The sequence below is a fragment of the Aythya fuligula genome, chromosome 2 (assembly GCF_009819795.1).
Source record: "Aythya fuligula isolate bAytFul2 chromosome 2, bAytFul2.pri, whole genome shotgun sequence".
NCBI classification, from domain to species: domain Eukaryota; kingdom Metazoa; phylum Chordata; class Aves; order Anseriformes; family Anatidae; genus Aythya; species Aythya fuligula.
Window position 1 is genome coordinate 117,855,879 of NC_045560.1, and position 20,386 is coordinate 117,876,264.

At 41.4% G+C, this 20,386-nt stretch overlaps 1 protein-coding gene across 14 annotated transcripts in view; it reads left to right on the forward strand.

The window, feature by feature from the left end:
- The window catches only part of ZNF521 (zinc finger protein 521), a 232,772-nt gene that overhangs the window by 1,922 nt on the left and 210,464 nt on the right, over positions 1–20,386 (forward strand). For 5 of the 14 annotated variants that reach the window (XM_032183429.1, XM_032183430.1, XM_032183419.1 and 2 more), the window contains exons 3-4: positions 15,626–15,688; positions 16,723–16,782. The exons of 4 other annotated variants lie outside the window; for them this stretch is intronic. In XM_032183429.1, the coding sequence (XP_032039320.1) occupies positions 15,626–15,688; positions 16,723–16,782 (123 nt within the window). Of the gene's footprint in view, positions 1–663; positions 754–15,625; positions 15,700–16,722; positions 16,783–20,386 lie in introns of those variants that run through there. 5 more of the 14 variants (XM_032183424.1, XM_032183422.1, XM_032183426.1 and 2 more) reach the window with 4 other exon arrangements.

The window sequence follows — 20,386 nt, forward strand, 5'->3', positions numbered from 1 at the left end:
GCCCCGCTCAGGCGGGCGCGGGCAGCAGCAGCGCGGCGCCGCCCGCTTATTATCATTATTATTATCATTGTTATTATTTTTTGTTAAAAAAGCGGAAAGTTTTGGGGTCCCCCCCCCATCCTTTTGCCGTCCCGGGAGCGGGTGGGGGCGGGGCGGGCCGAAGTTCCCGGTGCGGGGCCGGAGTTGGGGCTGTGCAGGAATGCGGCGCCGGCCATCACGTGGAGCGGCCCCCGGCCGCCCGGGGCGGGAGAAGGGGGGGTGGTGGTGGTGGTGGTGGTGTGTGTGGGGGTATCAAATAAATAAATAATTAAAATAAAATAAACGCGCCCGCAGACGCAGCCGTAGCGGGGTTGGGAGGGGAGCAGAGGGGGGGGCGCCGCTCCCCGCAAGCCCCTGGCCGTGGGGACGCGAGGCTGAGCCGGGGGGGCAGAGCCCGGGCCCCGCAGGAGGACAAAGGGCGGCTTGTGAGGCTGCGGCGTCCCGGCCCGGCGCCCCCCTTCCTCCTCCTCCTCCTCCTCCTCGTCGTCGTCGTCCTTCCCCCGCCCCCCGGCGGCCCCTCAGCCCGCCCGCCCGCTGCCCCCCTTCCCTCTCCTTCCCCTTCCCTTCCTCCCCCGCCGGGAGCCGCCGGCAGCCCCCCGAGGAGCCGCTGGGGGCCCGGGGCACGGCGCGTCCCCCCGGCCGGCCGGGGGCTGTCACCTCCGCCCACCGTCGCTCGCTCCAGCGGAGTTGAATAAAGCCCCGAAGGGGCGGCAGGTCAGAAACCGGGCCGGGGGGCGGCGAGGGGGCCGGGGGAGAGAGCCCGGGGCGGGAGGGGTGGGAGCCGGGACCCTCCGGCAGCCCCCTTCCCTCCCTCCTCCTCCTCCTCCTCTTCCTCCCGCTCGCAGCGCCCGGCCCGCTGCTCGCCCCAAACAACTCTTCCAGGAGTTGCCTTCCTCTTGGCTTGACCAAGCTCGAGAGCGGGCTCTCCTTCTTCCCCTGGCCTCGCTAACCTCCCATTCCTCCCCTTTATTTTCTAATCTCTTAACACACCAGCGATTTTTTTTTTTTTTTTTTTTTTTTTTTTTTTTTTTTTTTTAAAGAAAAGGGAATAAAGCGTGCCTTGAGTTGACCGCTCTACCTGCTGCCGCAGCCTGCCTCTAGTTTACTGAAGTTTGTGCACTTCAGTGGTGCTTTTGTTTGGCATCTGGTGGAGAACAAACGAGCTGCTCTTCCTCTTTACCCCGTAAAAATGATCCCACCATGAAAGTTCTGGTGGTGGGGCGCGCGTTTATGTCCCAGGCTTCCCGGGGAGGATTTATTTACATGCACGGAGGAGTTTTAGAGCCAGTAGGAGAGCGACCAATTAGCTGTATATGCAGAAAGATGCTGGGAAACTTTATCTGAAGGGTGCTCCTAGACCTCCAAGCCTCTCAGTGCAGAGGGACGGACGGGCAGAATTAACTGGCAGAGAGAGAGAATTGTTCTGCTATAGACACTGGACGTGTTTCACTCGTGGGTATTTGCTAGTTGTGCTACAGAGAGGTTTGTTTCGGGTGCCTTCCTCTGAACATCCCGCTTAAATTAAAACGAGGGATACCGCTTCCATTTTATGTAGAGGTATGGGCTTTGCCTCCCTTACGTACCAGTGGTTTCAGAGTCCCTAAAATGAGAAAACAGCAACATTGTCTGATTCAGATGGAGTAGCCTGGATGTGCTGACAATAAACTACTGGCTGAAGGAAACCGCTTGATGCTCAGGATAGAGATGCTACAAATTTCTCCACAGCACCTTATTTACTGTTTTCCAACTAAAAAGAGGCAGTAAATCAATCATCATCTGTAATTATTGCTGCAGTAATTACCTTTGGGAAGTAGGTTATCATTCTTGGTGGCCTTTGTTCAAATATCTTTTTCATTTTCCCCGTGTTATTTTTTTTGAATCGTGTCCATTTTTGAGTGGATTAATAGTATTCCGACAGCAGCCTGATTGTAAGATTTCTGGAAGGGCTGGTAATGTGATTCATCTGAGAAGTTCAAAAATGCTTGTGTAGTCGTGGCATTTAAATTCATTGATAAGGGTCTGGCCATCAGTTGCTACATCTTCATTTTTAGTGAACAAACAAAAGCTGTGAGTAATGTCGCAAGGAGAATTTCAACTGCAGCCCTAATGTAGGATTTATTTAAATTTCGTATTTCTTAAGTATTACTTATTTAGTCGGTACAAAATATAGTTCTACGGTTTAAAAATAAACAGTATTTTAAATAGCTTCTCTGAAAAACTATTCTTTGAATGTATGTTAATGAGCTATTTAAACTCATGAGTGCTGTTTCACATCTAAATAAAATATGGAGTTACACATTACATTTCCAATTTGTCATCTACTTAGCAGCCCTTTCTGGGGGGAAGATATAAGAGATATTTTTGATATGTCTGTCACTTTTGATAACTTAATTTGAAACTTATATCTTAGGGGAATAGCGATACAAGGCAGGTAAATACATTAAAACAAAATGACAATTGAGTTTTTTATACTGAATGCATGAAACTAATGTTCATCTGAAATGGTGGGTGTTCAGAACTTGCTAATGACTAAATTCCTTCTATTTTTTGAAAATATTCTTCTGCTGAATTACCCTGGTTTCTGTTTACAGTTCTTCTCTTTCCTTTCCTATTTCTTCCCCCTTCCTCCCCTCCATTCTTTCTCTTGGTTTGTTGCCAACTGTGGTCCGAGCATCCCCCAACTCTTTCTGATGATTACATCGCAGAAAAAAAGGCATGGCGAGCACTAGATAAGCCCTCTACAATTTAGAAATAATACAAAGATCTATCTAAGGAAAAATAAGATAGTAATTAATTTCTGTAAAAAGCAGCATTTCTTACAAATATACTGTATGGCTGTGGCAAAAATGAGTGAGAAAGAGAGTAAATAATTTAACTTTCTGAAAAACTGCAATTTGAATATACGACTTTAGGAAGAGGGAATAAAAGTTCAACTGCCAGGTTCTTTTAGGCAGAAGATCGGTTGCATCAAACTCAGCAGTCCTGACCTATATTTCATTTTACGGATTAAATTACCACGTTTCCTTGGCTAGTTTTTGAAGGGGGGGAAATAAGCAAATCTATTAGGTATCATTGGTCTGATCCAAATCACCTAAGACACATACACTTGGCGGGGGGGGGGGGGGGGGAAGAAAAGCAGGTGGGGAAAGGTAAGTCAGAGGCAGATACTGGTGTGTGAGCCCCAGAACAGGCACCATGCAAATGCAGGGTGTGGAAGGAGGGCGATGGGTACGGCTCCTTAAATTCGCCTCCCCGAGGGGCAGCGGCATTCCCCAAATACAGCCATGCTGGGGACCCCCTGAGATGGGAAAGTGAGGGAGGGAGGAAGAGCAGCTCACTTGGATCTTGTTTAACTTGGCCATTTGAATGGTAAAACCTTTTCTGTGACTTGGCATGCTTTGTAGAGATCACGCTTAGGTTAGGGGCCCCCACCCCTTTTGGTTTATGGGGTTTTTAGTTTGGGGAGGGTGTGAAGTTTTCCCTTTACCCTTACTAAGGGCTTTTGGTGAGAAACTTTCTGCTTTGCAGCAAATCAGAGTTAGAAAAACAGTCACTTGTGAAGTGAAAGAGTTATTCTTTATACAAACCTGAATGAAAATGTAGCCCTGCTAAATTTTAAACCCAGGTTTCTCTAAGCTCAAGTCAGGTAATACTCATTATGCTAAAGTCACCCATGAAAAATCACTGAAACTGTAGGTGTTAGATAAGCCATCCCAAGGAAACTGGAACATCCCCACAGATTTCATAGAAACACTGATCTTTGAAAGTGATCTTATTTTTTTTTTCCTTTAAAAATGTTGTTATTACTTCAAAGTATTTTCCTTTTTTGCTCGCTGTAATTTTGTATCCCACATCTGACTGTAGAAATAAAATTACCGAGTGTTAGTTCCTAGAAAGATGAGAAGGAAAAAAGTATCTGCTCTATTTTGCAAATCTATACTCTGCTTAAAGAAGGCTTGTGTCTCGAAATATTTTGGCGAGCCCAGAGTGTCTCTTAAAGTTGTTCCCTGTCTTTAAGCAAAGCTGGGTACTCTGTCCATCCGGGCTGAATTTACAACTGCGCCTCAATTTATGCGGAGTGCTGGTGGACTGAGTAAATGTAGCTGTGTCTTAATGTGACTTGTTTTCTCATCATAAATTCAAAGCTGAAGGCTGTTTCCCATACCAGAGGTGCAGGTGGTGTGGTGTAGTATTGAGGAAGGTAAAAGAGCAGCGGATTAAAATACAAATCTTAATAGCAACAATAGTTTGGAGAGAATTTGACATTCAGATCCCCTTCAGGCAGTAGCCTTTACGTTTCTGTATATCAGCAAACATTTTGAATGCTTATTTCCAACCCCAACCAGCTTCTAAATTACATGGACTAGACTCTAAAGTCATTAGATTGTCTGCTGATTAGACTACAATCAATCCACCATAAACAAAAACAGCAATTAGCATTGGCATGATTTCTGTGAACCTGTCTTAAAAGTTCCAGTGTTACCAGTCCAAAGAACTTTTTCTGAACGGGTCAGTTTCAGGGGCTCTGTTATTTTGGCATCATCATTTTGTAGGGAGGGAACAAAAAATTCATAAGATTCCATTTGGCCTGAAAAGCAAAAACATCTGTTTGATGCATGAGTGTGTTGCTGGCTTCTATTTGGCCATCCAAAAAAGGGCAAAAAATAAGATTTTGAACATAAAAGAGTACATGAAAAAGCAAATTACAAAAGGGATTTAAGATTAGCATCTTTTTATAATGCAGGCTATTTATAGTCTTCTCTTCTGACATGACAAAGCATGCCCCCGCTCCTTTATATATATATATAAATAAAAAAAAAGTAACAACAAAAACATCACTAACCTTTAGTAATTTTCATTGACTTTGGCAATGCATAGTGATATTGACTGTCTTGATTAGCTTTAGGATTACAGTAATGCTACCCAGTCATTCTGGGGGCCAGCATGGGTTTTATTGACCACCACCGTCCACTTAGGAACAGGTCCTATATTAGGAGTGACCATCTCCACAGCTGCCGGTTGTGCTGCTAGTGAAAAAAGTGAAAACTTGTTGCAAAGATCCTATTGAGAGGTTTAGAAATGTTGCCTGTTTGGTTAGGTTTGATTTTGTTTTCCCTAGCTGCTGTTAACTTGGGTAACAAGGGAAGTTGTCAGTGCGGAGGCACTTACCTAACGTGTGGGATAACGTTATCTGCCATGATCTGAGATGTCTTGAAAGGCTTTATGTTGCTCCCTAATTCACTCGGTCTAAATTACAGCGGGTCTAATAGTTCTTATTTCTTTGTTCTGCAACACATTTTTCAGTATTTAGAAACTCACGCATTTTGGAAAAAATAAAAATTCCTTTTCTGTGTTTGTAAATGAGGAAAGGATCTAGAAGAATTGTTATCATTTTATGTAGACCAGATGGATTTGTGTGTTTGTTTGTTTTTCCTGTGTAAAACTCTGAAAATAAGCTAGGCGGAGGTGGTCTATTTGTTGTTGTTAATTGATTAAAATATAGTATAAATGTTGATACACCTTAACACAGACCTCTTATCATCTTTTCTCAGATGTATTTTAAGGTTTCCATTGGTTCCTGTAGAGCTTCTCGAGGTCTAAATCAGTCCCACTGAGGGGTAGGAAGCTGCTCTATTTCACTTAAATCAGAATCATGGCATATATTATATATGTATGGATGTATATATGTCTTTCTCTGAAGGGACAGCACACAGATCTGTGAAGAACTGGGCCTCCTTTATTTGGTGCTGTGAAAACATAGATGTCTGTTTTCAAATATATTTTGCAATGCTGTTACTAGAAAAGCATTCCAGTTGCTCAGTCGTTCTCTTTACAGATGTCCGATAGCACAAGGGAAGATTTTAAATACTTCTAAATTATAATGCAACACTTGGCGGAGGATTCTGACAAAAAAAAAAAAAAAAAAAAAGAAGAAGAACATGCAAGATTCAAAAGAGGTAGCGAGGTTTGTTTTTGTATTAATTTCAGTTTTAGACAACTTGGGCTCTATTTCACCTCAAGTAGGAGCAATTATGCTAGTTTAGCAATTATTAGAGATGAAAGAAATTCTGTTATACACAGCTCCCCTAAACTTCACTAGCTTTAGTTTTAGCTGGGATAATGATCAAGGAATACTTAGCCATATGCCTAGGGACTACGCTATAGCAAAAAATATAGGGCTGATCTTGGGGGTATCCTTATTACAACATGTTATAATTAACATTTTAATTCAGCCCTTCTGCTTTCCAAAAAATCTGCTTTGTGCTCTTCTGTGCTTTATGTTCTTCTGAAAGATTGCAAAAAATCCCCCATATCCAGTGGAAAGGTTTTTAAACCAGGACTGTCGTCCTCCCGTATTTACATTACCAGTTAAGTGTTCACGCTTTTTTTTTTTTTTTTTTAACTTCAGAGTTAGTTTCAAACACTTTTTTTTTTTTTTTTTTTTTTCCCCTGTACTGCATAATTATTGAGGAAAGAATGTAGAAGAGTTTTTTCCTCCTTTTTTTTTGTGATTTGGTCTAGGTTGTCCGTGTTCTTCAAGTATGCATAGGGCTGAGCATTTGGGGTTTTCCTTTAACTACAGTGATGCTGTGTATGTTATACTCCAACTTCTTTTTTTTTTTTTTTTTCTTTTCTTTTTATTTTTTTTTTTTTTTTTTTTTTTTAAATACAATTGGATCTGTATAATGTGTATTCAAAAGGTTTGTAGGATTGTTACTTATTGATTCTGTACTAATAGTGCTCGATGGAGTTTTAGATTTTGGGAGGATGTGTTTTCCTTGTTTGTTTGTTTTTTGCTTGTTTCTCTTTTTTATCAAGGGACCAAGCCAGAGAGGTGGGTTTTGAGTGTTTAATCTGATACTTTCACTTTTAAATGCAGGTACAGTTAGGTACAATTTTTCTCTTTATGGTTAGAGTTTTTAGTCCTTTGAGCATTTTTTAAAGTCATCTATAGATCTGTTGGTATAGAGACCCCTCCACCCCACTGCCTTTGTTTTTTAAAGTGGTAGGGGCTTATTATGATCCTTTAAAAGTAAAGGATCTGTAGCCAGCTAGTCTTCTTACAAATTTGGAAATGGCAATCATGAGTTAAACATCCCCTTGGCTGAAGCTGAACACATTTATGCCCTAAGGACAGACGGCCAGGATGCTGATAATGAGGGTATCGGTGTTCTCCCTCTTCCCAAACTCCATTTAGCAGAGCTTATTCACTCATGCAAGACAATCACCTGGAGCAGGACTTTTGCCCTTCCTATGGAGCAGGAAGTGCAAAATCTCTCTCCTGGTTTGTCAGACAGACACTCGGTATTTTCACGTGAGTGTGGAAAAGCTACGGCATTTTAAAATCTAAATGTCTTGGGTTCACTTCACAATAGATGGCTTTTGTATGCAATTCCCAAAAGTCGGTATGCCCTCACTATTCTTAGGTTGTGTTTTGCCAGGAAAATATATTTCAGATGATGAACTCCCGGATAATTGATTTGTGGAGTTTGATTTTCTGTTGTTCGCTTCTTTTGCTGACTATCAAGTTCAGCTCCATGAATGACGCGTGAACTTCTCAAAAGGAACTTTAAAAACAAAGCCATGATACCTGCTGTGCCGCTGGACCAGATGATGTGATGGAGTGAGGCAGTGTCCTTGGGAGGACGAGGCTGTGCTTCGACCAACAAAACTTTCTCTGGGGCTGAGTTATGATGGCTGTTTTCTTCTCCAGGCAGAGTCAAGTGAATTTCTAACTTTGACAGTGGCAGTAGGAAGGGGGAGGGGGCGGGGAAGTTAATTATTTTCCACCTCCAAAGAATACAATTGCAAGGAAGGAACTTTCTGATTCACTGGTTCCAGGACAACAGGATGTCAAGAGCCATGCCTGATGTAGCATTTTCACTCTGAAGATGGGAGGAGGAACCGGATTGCTGCTGGTCTGCGCGTGCGACTGCTGGGAAGGGGTTGGGTTCTGTGGTTTAGAAAGGGCTTGAGCATAGGAAAAGGTTCGTTTTGTAATTTCTAGTGAATCTGTTGGGTAGAAGATGTGCCAGATACAAACGTAAATCAATGAAGAAAGGTCAGAAAGCTGTAAAGGCTTTCCTGCTGCAGTAGTGGATATTCCGGTGCCTGGCTGCCTCGTGAAATAGTCATTGTGCTCCGGGTGCTTGGATTCTTTGTACAAGTCATTGGCAGGATAGGGGCTTATGAATGTTGTTGAGTAGCAACTACCCTAAGGAGACAGCATGAGATACTAGGGAAGAAGTGTGTCTTAGCTCCCCCTGTTCTAGACATGGGTATCTTACTCCAATTGGATGTCTCCTAGTCTGCAGTCACTAGTCCAATGCTGCTGTTGGAGGCAGGGGACAGGTCGTTCCTTTTTTCCCAAAACAGGAGGAACCAAGGAGTTGTGCTACTCTTCCTGTCCCCATACCAAAAAGAGGGAATCATTTGCTCAGCTGGGACGTGAGAGATGAGATTCTGTTCTGTGCTTTGCCTAGGAGTGCTTGAATCTGGTATCTCGCAGGGAGTACATCAGTTATTACACAGCAACGTAGTGAGCTGTGAGTGTGAGTGGCCCTTCTTATTTTTATCAGTGGCATTCCCCTCTTCAGAAGTGCAACTGAGTATTTGTTGGACAAGAGTGTGGGGAGGAGTGTTCACACACAAGACCCATATCTCCAGTGGTTTGAGTACCAACAAAGAAGGAGGAGACCTAGGTCCCAGTCTGCCAAGTGCCTATCATAGTAATATTAATGTTGAATTATTTCAGTGAAACTGGAACCAGAGTCCAGTTTTCTCCCTTCCCAGGTGGTGTCCTGACCACAAGGATATCATATTGGGCTAATTCACCCTCATTCTTGTTCAGTGAATGTCGTAGATGAGGTATGGCAGCTCAACAGCAATGAATGAGTGCACCTCAAGTCTGAGGGCAAGTGCTCTTTTCTAGGAAGAGTACAAATCCTTCTGACAGAGAAGAAAGTTGAGCATCTGCCACCCACATCCTGGCTGAGTGATCTAACCGGTGGGTGTGGGCAAGAGGGGGAAAGGAAGAGGCATCGCAGCCCACACGTTTTCTGCTAGTACCTTGTAGCTACCAAGCAAGGGTATGCGAGCTCTCAAGAAAAACCTATGAGACTGCATTAAAGCCAGGGAAGACAGGACAATACTTATTTTTCTAGCCAGCTGCAGTGGGGCTTTGGTTTAATTTAAATCCTGATCTGCACGGCACTGAGAAAGCCCAGACAATAAAAAACATAGGTACTGCTTCTAAGCTCTGTTGCGGATATGGACCAGTGTGGTGTTGCAGCTGATGGAAAGTGATCAAGAACAGAGCAGAGAGTTTTAGGAATCAAAACCAGATCTATAAAACCATGGTACAAAATAAACATAGATCTCTGTTAAATCAGGGATAATCTCAATTGAAAGGAGGTGTATTTTGACTTGGATAGATGTGTGTCGGTAGGAAATAGAGCCAAAGCACGAAGCTGTGTTTTACTTTTGGCATTAGAATGGTGTCACATGGCCCCAGCTCCTCAAAATAAGTGCCTCATGTTAGGCACATAAATGAATGGCTTGACTTTCAGAGGTCGTGGTCGGCTACAGTAACCTTTACAGCAGGTCCTCATATCCCTTCCTTTGATCTTCCATCTTCAGAGTTGTGTAACATTGGCCTGTCCAATTGTTCTCTCTTATGGAGCTTAGGCTTTTGCAGGCAGTTTAATGAATGTCTTGTTTTCTAAGCACAGTTGGAAATACAGGGCTGTAGGAATAGCAGAAATTTGCGGCTATGTCTCTCTGAGAGAGTAAGAAAGCTTAGGTGACGTGTAGCTTCAATATACTGAATTTCTTTTAAAGCATTCCTTCAAGTACTGGGTTTGGTAATTGGGCTTAAAGTTTATCTTAGCCTCCTGATTTGTGTCTTTCCTCAAAGGGACTGGACATCCACAGTCACCTTGTCAAAACTGGAGGCAGAGTGCTCAGTTCAAGACAGTCAGGACAGCTGAAAGCCTGCACCCCAGTACTAAGGTTTGCCTCCCAGAGAGCCTTCCTCTCACTTTGCTAAATCTCACCATGATCCTGAATTTGACTCCAAGGTCCATAATCATCTGTTACATTGCACAACAGAATCTTAGGGATGTCTGGAATTTACTTGAGGTTTATAAAAAAGCTTTAAGATTCTTCGGAGGAAAGTATTTTGTAAAATGCATCATCCTGTTACTAGTTTACTTTAAACAACAAAAATGCGAGTATGTGTGGATGTGGCTTGTTACAGGGTACGTTTTTAGGGAGGCAGTTAGCAGTCTGAGCAGGGTTAATCAGTTGTCTACCTCAGCTGTCTAGAAAAAGATATCCCCCCATCCCCAGCTTTGGGGTTTCTGTAGGATTCTCCCTCTGCTGCAAGAAAGTGTCTTCTGCCTCTTCTGCCCATGATGTTATGTAAACCGGGCAGCTTTAGGCTGTGACGTTTGGGTGCTGTCATCCTCCTGATCAAGGGCTCAAAGAATATCCAAAGGATTTCTTAAGAATAATTTCTTTCCAGTTAAGCCTGTTCATTTATTTATTTATTTATTTATTTTAATGTTTATGTGCTGCCTAGGAAAATAGTTCATTTTAGGAGAAGAATAATATTTTCCAACCACTGCAATCTAATTGGTAACTCCTAATTCAGTCTTTCTACAAGGATGACATGGGGGCGGAGGGGGGGAAGCTCAGGGTAGGGATAGGCTATAGAGAGGATTAAAAATATGAATGCTATGAGGGGCTTTGTCTTCTGGAAGAAGCAAATGCAAGAAAAAAAATGCTTTATATAACAGGAATTTTTTAAGGCAAATAATCATTTCCAGGTATTAAGAGAATACTGTTACAATGCGGGGGCGGTGGGGGGAATTGGAAAAGGGGTAGGTCACAGCACAACGCAAACCAAATCAGGAATGCAAATGTTCATCTGTACAATTAACAGGATTTGTGTGTGCTTGTGGCTACACACACAGCTAATTTTCAGTAGAGTTCTGAAATGTAGATATCTGAAGTGTTAATATGCAAATACACTTCTTCCAGCTCTTCTCTCACTAAACACATTGGGTACATGGACATTTGGGAGTCAAAATAGCAATTGAGTTTCTGGGTAGTAGCAATAAAAAGGCATTGATTCTGAGTGATGCTGTCTGGAAAATAATACTTTGAGTACTTCTGAACTTTTATGAATGCCAGCTACCCTTAAAGGACATTACAAAATGGCCTGAAATTGTTGCAAAGTTGCGGGATTTGTGGCCAGGCATGAGGGCACGTGCTGGTGTGGGTCGGCCAGAAGAGTCTAAAGGCTGAGCCTTAACGCACTGGTGGTACCCGGGGAGAGAAGAAAGCAGAGGAAGGTGTAGCCTTAGCAGGTGGTGCATTGGCATGTGTGCCTGCATTTAATGCCGCTCTGTAACATCCTTAATTTCAGTTTTGTATCCTGGCTGAACCCTTACGGAGCTGTATTTCCACAGCACGTTACTGCAAAGTGTGAGACATCTTCAAAATCCATTGAATTTAATAGAGTTAGAGGATGCTCAGCATCTCCAGTAACAGGCTCCTAAATTTGCCTTCTGCCTGTGTGATTAATCGATCTAATCATACGTAATATCTACCTATACATGGTGGCAGTATGAATGGCCTCCTCGTTTTTATGTGGCCAGGAGGAGGGGGGAGAAGAAAAGTGGAGAGAGACTTCCAGAAATTACAGTAATTTGTAGGTACTGAAATAATGGCACACACGTTTTATTTCTGTTCTGTCTGGGTAACTCGGTAAATTGTGTATTGATTATGCTAATACAGCTAGTGTCTCTATTACTTGTCTGCAGAAATTATTCAAACATGTAGATAGAAGATGCACTTGGCAAAGTTACTGTCCTAAGAAAAAGGCTCTTCTGCGAGATGGCTTTAAATTGAATTACTAATCATATGCTAATGGCAATTTATGGATTAGGTATTGAATTATAGGAAATGCTAAGTGCAGGTTAAAAATACATATTCCAAACTCTGTATCCCTGACAATCTCAGTTGCTCTATTAGGTTTATTTTCACATCTTTCAAGGAATATGTTTTAGGAAGGGATGAAATCAATAGCAATCTATTTTTATAGTTTATTTTGGGATATGTGGCTTCTCCTGCTTTGTTTAACAGGCTGAAAGGATAGCTCAGACATTTGGGAATTTTTTTTTTTTTTTTTTTTTTTTTTTTTTTAATTTATCAACCCCCCCAGACTGGAAGAAAATAGACCTTTTCCAATTATCTTTTGCTTTTATTTCATAATGGTTTGTAATAGATCTGAAGCTCTAAATCTTAGCCAGAGTTTTCCAAAAGGCTTCCCTTCAGTGAAAACATCCTTTTTCACATTTCTAATTTTGTCCATTTCTTTTCCATACAAGGGTTTTCCCAGGCATCAGCCAGAAATGACTTGTGCTCTTCCTTAGGGTGCTAAAGCTGCAGATTAACTCTTCAGTGAAGGGTTAGTCAGTAGAATATGAATGAGATTCTGCAGGCTAGGAAATCTGTATACATTTTGTACTAAGTTTATAAGATAATCTCCCTCCTCTACATGCTAACCATGTGTCCCAGGAAGAGACTGTAAGGAAAAGGGGTGAAATCCTCACTGATCAGCAGGTGTTGCTGTGGAGCAGTTAGGAGATTATCTCTATTTTTAGGATCTCTATATGAAAGTCCCCAGGGGTTTTCCTCACTGAACTGTCCTTGATGGGACTACTTGATTTAAGTTTATTTCTCCTTTAGAATGAGGAGTTGGTCTTATTGTTGATGTTCACCAGCCTAAGCACGAGTGATGCTCTGAACTGAAGCCAGGGTTTGCCTTGGATACTGGTTGTACCAGGGCTGAAATGTCCCAACCTTTCACATAGATACAGCTTCAGTTTAGAGAGATGTTTTTGCAGTAAAATTTGAAAAACTGGTATCTTTCCAAACCACAAGCTTTTATAATAAGAGATAGAGTTGACATGCTGGAATTTGTTTCCCCTATTGAGATTTTCTTTAAAAAAAAAAAATCACTTAAGAAATGTGTTGCCACAGTTTTTTGTGGTAATCTGGTATTTTAAAAAATGTTAGTATTCGGGTTTCTTGTTTGTTTTGTTTTTCAAAAGTTACACTGTGAAAATATGTGGTAGGGACTTGATATTTTGTTTCAAGGAAGAGGTAGTCAATCACAAAATGTTTCTACAGCTAACAAAACAGGTGACCTGTGGTCGGAAGCAGGGAATTGTAAGGAGTAAGGACAAGGGATATTGCTGCTTTTGTGACAACATTATTTCAAGTGTATCTGGAAGGGCTATTCAGCAGGAACATCACTTATTCATAGTCCGGATTCATAAGCTATTGTTCTTGTTTCCTGAGGCCTCTCCTTTTATTAGTATTCTATCACTTTGTTATCTAGAATTTATCTTATGCTAGGATGTGCTAAATGCTGTACTGAAGATGATACCCATATGCACAATTACAGTCCTAGAGTATCAGTAATTTTGACGTTTGAATTAATAGTAGTGCATACATGCTACTGTTTTATTTGCATATCATCCTCGTGGGTTTTTTTTTAGTTACATTCCACGCTAGCATTAGAGCAATGTTTTTGGTTAGTAACATTTAAAGTGTATTACTGTATAGGCTTTGTTTAAAGTTGCCTTCATCTCCTGAAAGAAAATGGTATAGGTAATGCTTCAGGGATGGTAATGCCAGCTGTATGTCATGCTGCTTCTCACACTCAGGCGAGTTTAACAGTGGCACGAGAGCTAAATAGTACTGAAGTTTTCAGAGTCTTGTTGTGGAAAGGCATAAAGTGCTAATTGGGAGCTCTGATGCTACCAGCTGAACCTTTCTTAATGTAACAGCTACCCGTGGTGGCTGTAAGGATGATCGGACTTAAAGAAGGGAAAAGGAGATGCTGTTGTGTAGATGGGTTGTGCTAATGCAAACATTTCCCTTCTTCTGTCGATTTTGTGGGGTGGCTTTTTTATTCTTTTTACCATATTCCCCCCTAAGTGAGGTTTAATTTTCGTGACAAATACGTGACTCTCACTGAGTATTATTAGCAAGTCTTTGTGCCGTGGCCTGTTGTGACCTACTTGATTCTTTTGTGACTCAGAATTCTTAAAGAGCTCGATTTAGAAAGATGCTAAGCCCAAAGTTACCTGCTCTGACACTTGTCTCCAATTTTTAGTGTAATAAAGACATAGCCTTTGTCAAAAGCAAACCTCATCTCTCTCAGAATTTTCATATCCCTAAATAGTGGGGAAGTTTTAATCACTTGATTTCACAAGGTGTATACTGGCACATTTTTTGAGTTACAGTTACAAAACCGTACATGGGAACAATTTGTTAGGCAGTATCCATGTGGGGTGGGGTTCTTTGCTTAATTTTATTTTCATTTTAAGCCCTACAAATGGTTGGTATACCCACCCGTCAGTAGTGCAAAGCCGACCACGTATTGGTGTGCAGTCACTTCTCGCTAGCAGCGAGAGGTCCAGGTACTGCGGCTGCTGCAGGGGATGCTCAGCACAGAGCAGCAGCAGGGATGCACTCCCGCATTTCAGTTTGCATACGCCTCTAAGTGGAGATCCACTTGAAAGAAGCAGGCTCTGTTTACTTCTCAACAGATAGCGTACGGTTTTGAAGTTTCCCACTTGTGAGTCAGTTCTCGAGAAGTTCGTGTTTGGGCTTCTCAGGTCCATCTTGAGACTTGAAAAATGTTAAGAGTTTCTAAATTGCTGTTTTGGACTGAGTTCAGACTTAAGGCATGTATCGTGGCTGAGAATTTCATTGATAAATAATGGCTATGTTTACAACTTTGGCTGTGGTTGATGGGTATGACTGATGACTAAGCTGAGTTGACTCCTTGGGGGTGGAACGATAGACTCTTGCTTGCACTTCTAGAGCTTGCTCTGGAGGTGATTTTTGTTTTGTTTTGTTTGTTTGTTTGTTTTTAAATAAATCCACAGCGGGTGGTGGGCATAATTGGGGACAGGTTGGGCTGCTTCAGAGTTTGCACTGGGGCCTTTGAGGGGGGTCACAAAAGGCTTCTTTTATTATTATTATTATTATTTTTATTGTCCTCTAGTTGTATTCATTATATTTCTTCCTGTATTAATAAGTCTATTGATCTGTGCCGTCCTACTGAAAAATCTGTTTAGCTTAGCTTGAGTTTGACCACGTGTTCCTCGAAGCTGTCCTTTTCATGAGCTTCTCCCATTGCTCTCTTTGTCTGACCGTTTTCCTTTAGCTTTGAGGACTGCTGGGATGAATGCTTCAGCATAACAAAGAAAAACATACAGTATTATCAGGACTGAAGTACTGGTAGCTTCGTGGCTGCAAAACAGGAGTTCAAGTGAAACAGTCAGCTCATAAAATCTTATTTTGTGAAATATTTGACTGACTCTGGGGCCTGGGAAGCTTTATTAGGTCGCTGCTGATGAGAAGAGTGTGCTTACGAGGCACAGCTCTGGGATAGAGAGAGATTGTTTAGAGTCCTTCAGAAATTGTGCTTGACTCTTTCTTATGTATTTCGGGTTCCTCGTATCCGAAGAGTGTCCTTATGAAAACTGGTGTTTTTTTCTAGAAACCCAGATTCTAGAAACAACCAATTGTATGAAGCCTTGGGGTTGGCGGAGGAGGAAAAGAGGTACTTGTGGAGTGTGTATACATATCTCTTCTTTTGAATATATGCCTAGATTTAAATGTGTTGTAATCTGTTGTCCCAAGAACCAGGAAAAAGCCCCCAAATCTTTGCATTTTAACTCAGTTTGCATGATGATTTTTTGAGGCCTAAATTCATGGAAGCGGAAATACTGTAGAAGTGCAGTCTTTCCCCTTTCAGCTTTTTCCCCTGTGGAGGGAGAAAGAATTCTTTTCTCTCTGCTGCTCCCTAGCTCAAAGACCTCAGTCTTTGGGAGAATGAAAAGGAAATGGTTCTGCCTTTTAGCTCTTCCCTTACTTTTATTTGGGAGAGTCAATCTTACTTAGGCATCATATCAGAGCATACCAGAACAGCTCTCTAATTTTTCAAAATAGCAGCAGAATGGCTGTTGTTAGGTTCACTTTGGCCCAACAAGTTTTGAATAGTGAATCTGACAAAAATTGTATTGTTTTTAGTTCCTCTGCTCTGGAAAGCTGTGAGCCAAGGGAAAGATGCTGGCATGGTGTATACAGTAAAACAGCATGGGGTTAGTTCTCCTTTGCAAGGCTGTCTGCACTGCTGAGATGCTTGCTACTGAATATAGGATTATTATTATTATTTTTTTAAAGCTTATGTATGAATTAGCACATACACCTCTCCCGTCTGCCAGGAGAAGGCTTTCTCTTATCCGTGTGGAGCGAGTGAGCAGACTCTTAAAGCCCAGAATTATTCTCTCATTTAGTTCCATAACCAAATACAGTAGAGTCTGTTGAAGACACGTATCCCAGAGGAAATTCGATTTGTTTTTTAAGGCATGAAACCTATTTGGTCACTCTGCTCCCAGATATGTAGCTTCCATAAAGCAGCGCATTCTGTTTGCACTTTGCAGTGGACCTGTGTCAGCTTTTCTTGGCTGTGTTGTACAAGCATTACTGGCTTTCAGAACTGAAGCTGGTGTAAAGATGCTTGGAACACTTCAGCTACCTGCCTAACATTTTTGTTTTGTTTTGTTTTTGTTTTGTTTACCTTTTTTCTGACAGTAGAAGAAAATGAAACAGAGGACCAGCAGGCAGGTGTGGGACACACAGCCGCACAAACTGGTAATGCTGAATTCCTTCGTTAGTGCTTGCTTACTGTTTGACAGCAGTGTGAGGGATGATTTTTCTTATCGGGGTGATTTTTTGTAAAGCCTGTGTTCTTCCTCCTCCCTTTCAGCTTAGAATACATTTTTGGGGCTCACCATGGAGAGTAGCATTTATCTCCCCTCACCTTTCAGTTCCTGAGAATTAGAAATTCTGCCTTTTGCAGCTCAGGCAACTGATGGTGAGATGTTTTGAAAAGTCCAGCATGCTTTTCTTGTTGTTGTTGTTATAAATAATCCTCCTCTACATCCCCCACATTAAAACCCAGCCTATGCCATTTCAGATGAACTTGAATTTTCATTCCATATCAAGTATTTTCATGTCTGTAAAATATGTGGCTAGGGGTCATTTCTTACGTGTTTGTTTGTATAACTCCTTACCAGTCAGGGATCCTCAATTTGAACTTAGTGGATTTGGGTGGACAAAGCTTGTGTTTGAGTTAGGATCACGGGATATGTATCATTAATAATCATGAAGAAATAATTGTTAATTCCCTATAACAAGGAGGGCTCTTCTTTCTAAATTTGATTCTGGGAGTTCAAGGAGTACTTTGCTTTTGTCTTTGGTACCGATTCTACAGGGCTTTACCTGGGGAGCAGCACTGACTCATATGAATAGTCCCATTCATCCAGCTGAGGTCACCTTTTGGAGTAAGGGCTTAAGCCTTAAGGCTGTTCCTAGAAGGCTAGCTGTCCCTGACTGTGCCTAGGTAACTTGTTTGAAAACAGGTGGAGTTATTCCTCTCAGGAAGGAGGAGGCAGTTGGTTTCATTTTTGGCTAGGACACGTTTGTGTCTTGTGGGTTTGTGCTTGGTGCCTTTCAGGAGTTCTAGTAGCTCTGCGTGTAAACCGTATTGTTTAAAAAAAGGAAATAAAAGTGAGAGAGTGCTCTGCTTTTTGAATGGAAAATTTCTCAAACTCTTCTGAATGTACTAATGTCTCCACTTAGCTATCTGCACACTTGGGAGGGGGAAAAAAAGCAAACTTGTACTACTATAAACACATGAAGTTGAAGAAATAAAGAAATGAGAAACTGAAAGTGGAGGTCAATATGACAAGGAATGGTTGCTTTTCTGCATTTTTTCTTAAACTAATTCTCAGTGGTTAAGTCATCTTGCTAGTTATTTATTTCCCGTCGTGTCCTGGGTTCTCTGTCTGTTTCTAGGTGAAATTTAAAGTTTTATTTTTCTCCATAGCAAGAATGCGATACCGATGTGAAAAACAAAAACCCTTCTGATACAGTGCGCAGTACAGAAGGCCCACACTGTATACACACTGCCAGAAGTTTTTATAGTAATACTTTGTATCTAAGCTCTGGCTCTAACCATTAAATGTGCTTTTTATAGAGTACCAAGTTATAAATGTAGTGCAGCTACGGCATATTAATCTTACTGCAGAGATTTAATGAGGCAGTTGTTTTGCGATGGACACTATTGGGAGCAGAGAGCGACAGAGTTTTACTTTACCACTGAGCTGAAGAAATATTCCTTGCCTGGTAATAATTATAACCACATGATCTTAGTTTTCCTTTCTTTTGCCAGCACTTTTCCATGCAGAAGTGGCTTGGAAGGAGGTCTACTGCAAGGCAGTGAAATGGGTTGGAAAGTAGGCTGTTTTCTTGGTAGTTTGATGTTTTACTTGTGATTAGCTATGGATCCTTGTAGCATAGGCAGAAATATGTAAGATGAGTTTCAAGAATACAGATAGTCTTTGCCAGTCCACTGAGATGGCTTTTAGATATTCATTACTTTTACTTGACTTTTATATGGGTTATAAAAAGTAAATGTGGTGAAACCTCATTTTTACATGGACAAAATAGAATTTCTGCTGGTTGGCCTTAAACCGCTCCCATACTTGAAATTAATTGAAGTCCATGGCTTTATTGCCTCCAACACTTTTAAGCCAATGCAATTTTTCATTTTCCCCAAAGTTGCAGTTTTATTAGACCAAGTTACAGCAATAACATCCCTTATGAGGAGGAGGAGGAAGGGATAGGGCAAGCCACCTGCCAGGGAACATAGTAATGAGAAAATCATGCTTCTTTTAATTTCCATTTATAAAAAATGTTAACATAATCGGTAACAGAAGACAACTGTTCTTTTTCTCCTTCTTCTTATTTGTTTTTCTGGAAGTGCCTTAATAGGCTGAATTTATTTCTGTTCCGAAAATGTAGTCCTTCTTTCCATACTAGATAATTTTAAATTATATCTGCAGATGGAGCCGGTGTGTGCATTGTTGCTGATGCGCATTGAAAAAATTCAGTTGGGCTCTGAATTAGGGCCGGGAAGCCTCTGGAAATGACAGTGGCATTTGCAGATGTTGGGAAAGGTAATCCTACTATCAAGCCAGTCTTGGCTGACGGAATTGTGTTTGTGGTAGTTGCAGATGCTGGGGAGAAGGAAATGTGGGAGATGAATGGCATTTGCCCTGAAGTCTGTGTGTGCGCATGAGGTTTAAACAGGAGGCTACGGAGAAAATATAGATGAATGCGTATTGAATTTATAAAATGTGTTTTATTCCATGCTCTCAACAGAGGATCTCAAATAAGGCGGCTTATCCTCATTTTAACGAGCCAGTTAGGGTTAGACTAACTCATGATGGAAGACATTTGTTGCTGTAACAGAAAGCTATCTATTCACAAAGTGTATACATGGTATTTTCTCTCTTGAAATACCTTCTGATTTTTGTGGTGCCATCTTTTCATGGAAGTGGCTCACAGTGGAAATGCGTTCATTGAGAGGGGCTGAGACTGCCAGAACTCGTTTCACAAAGCTGTTGTAGGCTAAACTCGAACCTAGGTCCCAGAGGGTCCCACTTAAGTGTTGACCTAAAAACAAATGTGCCAGTTGGCTCCAGCACGTATTCTAAAGTTGCAGCAGAAGGGAATAAGCTTGACTGACTTCTGTCCCTGTAGAGTTTATATCTGCAAATGCAGAAGGAGAAGCAAAACATTTATTAGTCTTAAAATGATTCTAATTTTAATAACTGGTCTCTAAGTAGGAAGCTTTAAATTGAGCGATTCTTTTGGCTTTTGTGCACTAAGGGGTGCGTGTGTGCATACGTGTGTGTGTGTGTTGCTGAATTCTGTAAAGTGTAAGCGTTTCTGAATAATAAGTCTGGAGAATTCCCTCCCCTCCCTTTTCTTTCCTTCAGCATTGTACTTAAAGCAGAGTCAGACACTACCCTTATTTTAAAACAAACAGGTCTGTAAACTTTATGTGCAGCATTTAAATACTCGTGTTAAAATTCAGACCCAGTGCCCACATTTCCCTGAGTGCTGTCAGTTTTATGAGATGAAACTGGGAGCTCGAGCTGAGCAACTAATAGTATGCGATGCGCACGTGCTGCCTTCCAACAAGTGTTTAATGATGTTGGGTCAGTTTGCAACAGTTAAGACAATTATTTCTTTTTCTGTACTGCATATAACTTGGTGGTCTTTGAAGCACTTTCATTAATCTTGCAAAATATCTTGGAAAATGTAGTTGCAGTGTAAGTTATTTAGATTCGTATACAGCATTTAAAAATAGATAAAATGCCATGGAATCCTTCTGCTTGATTAGCAT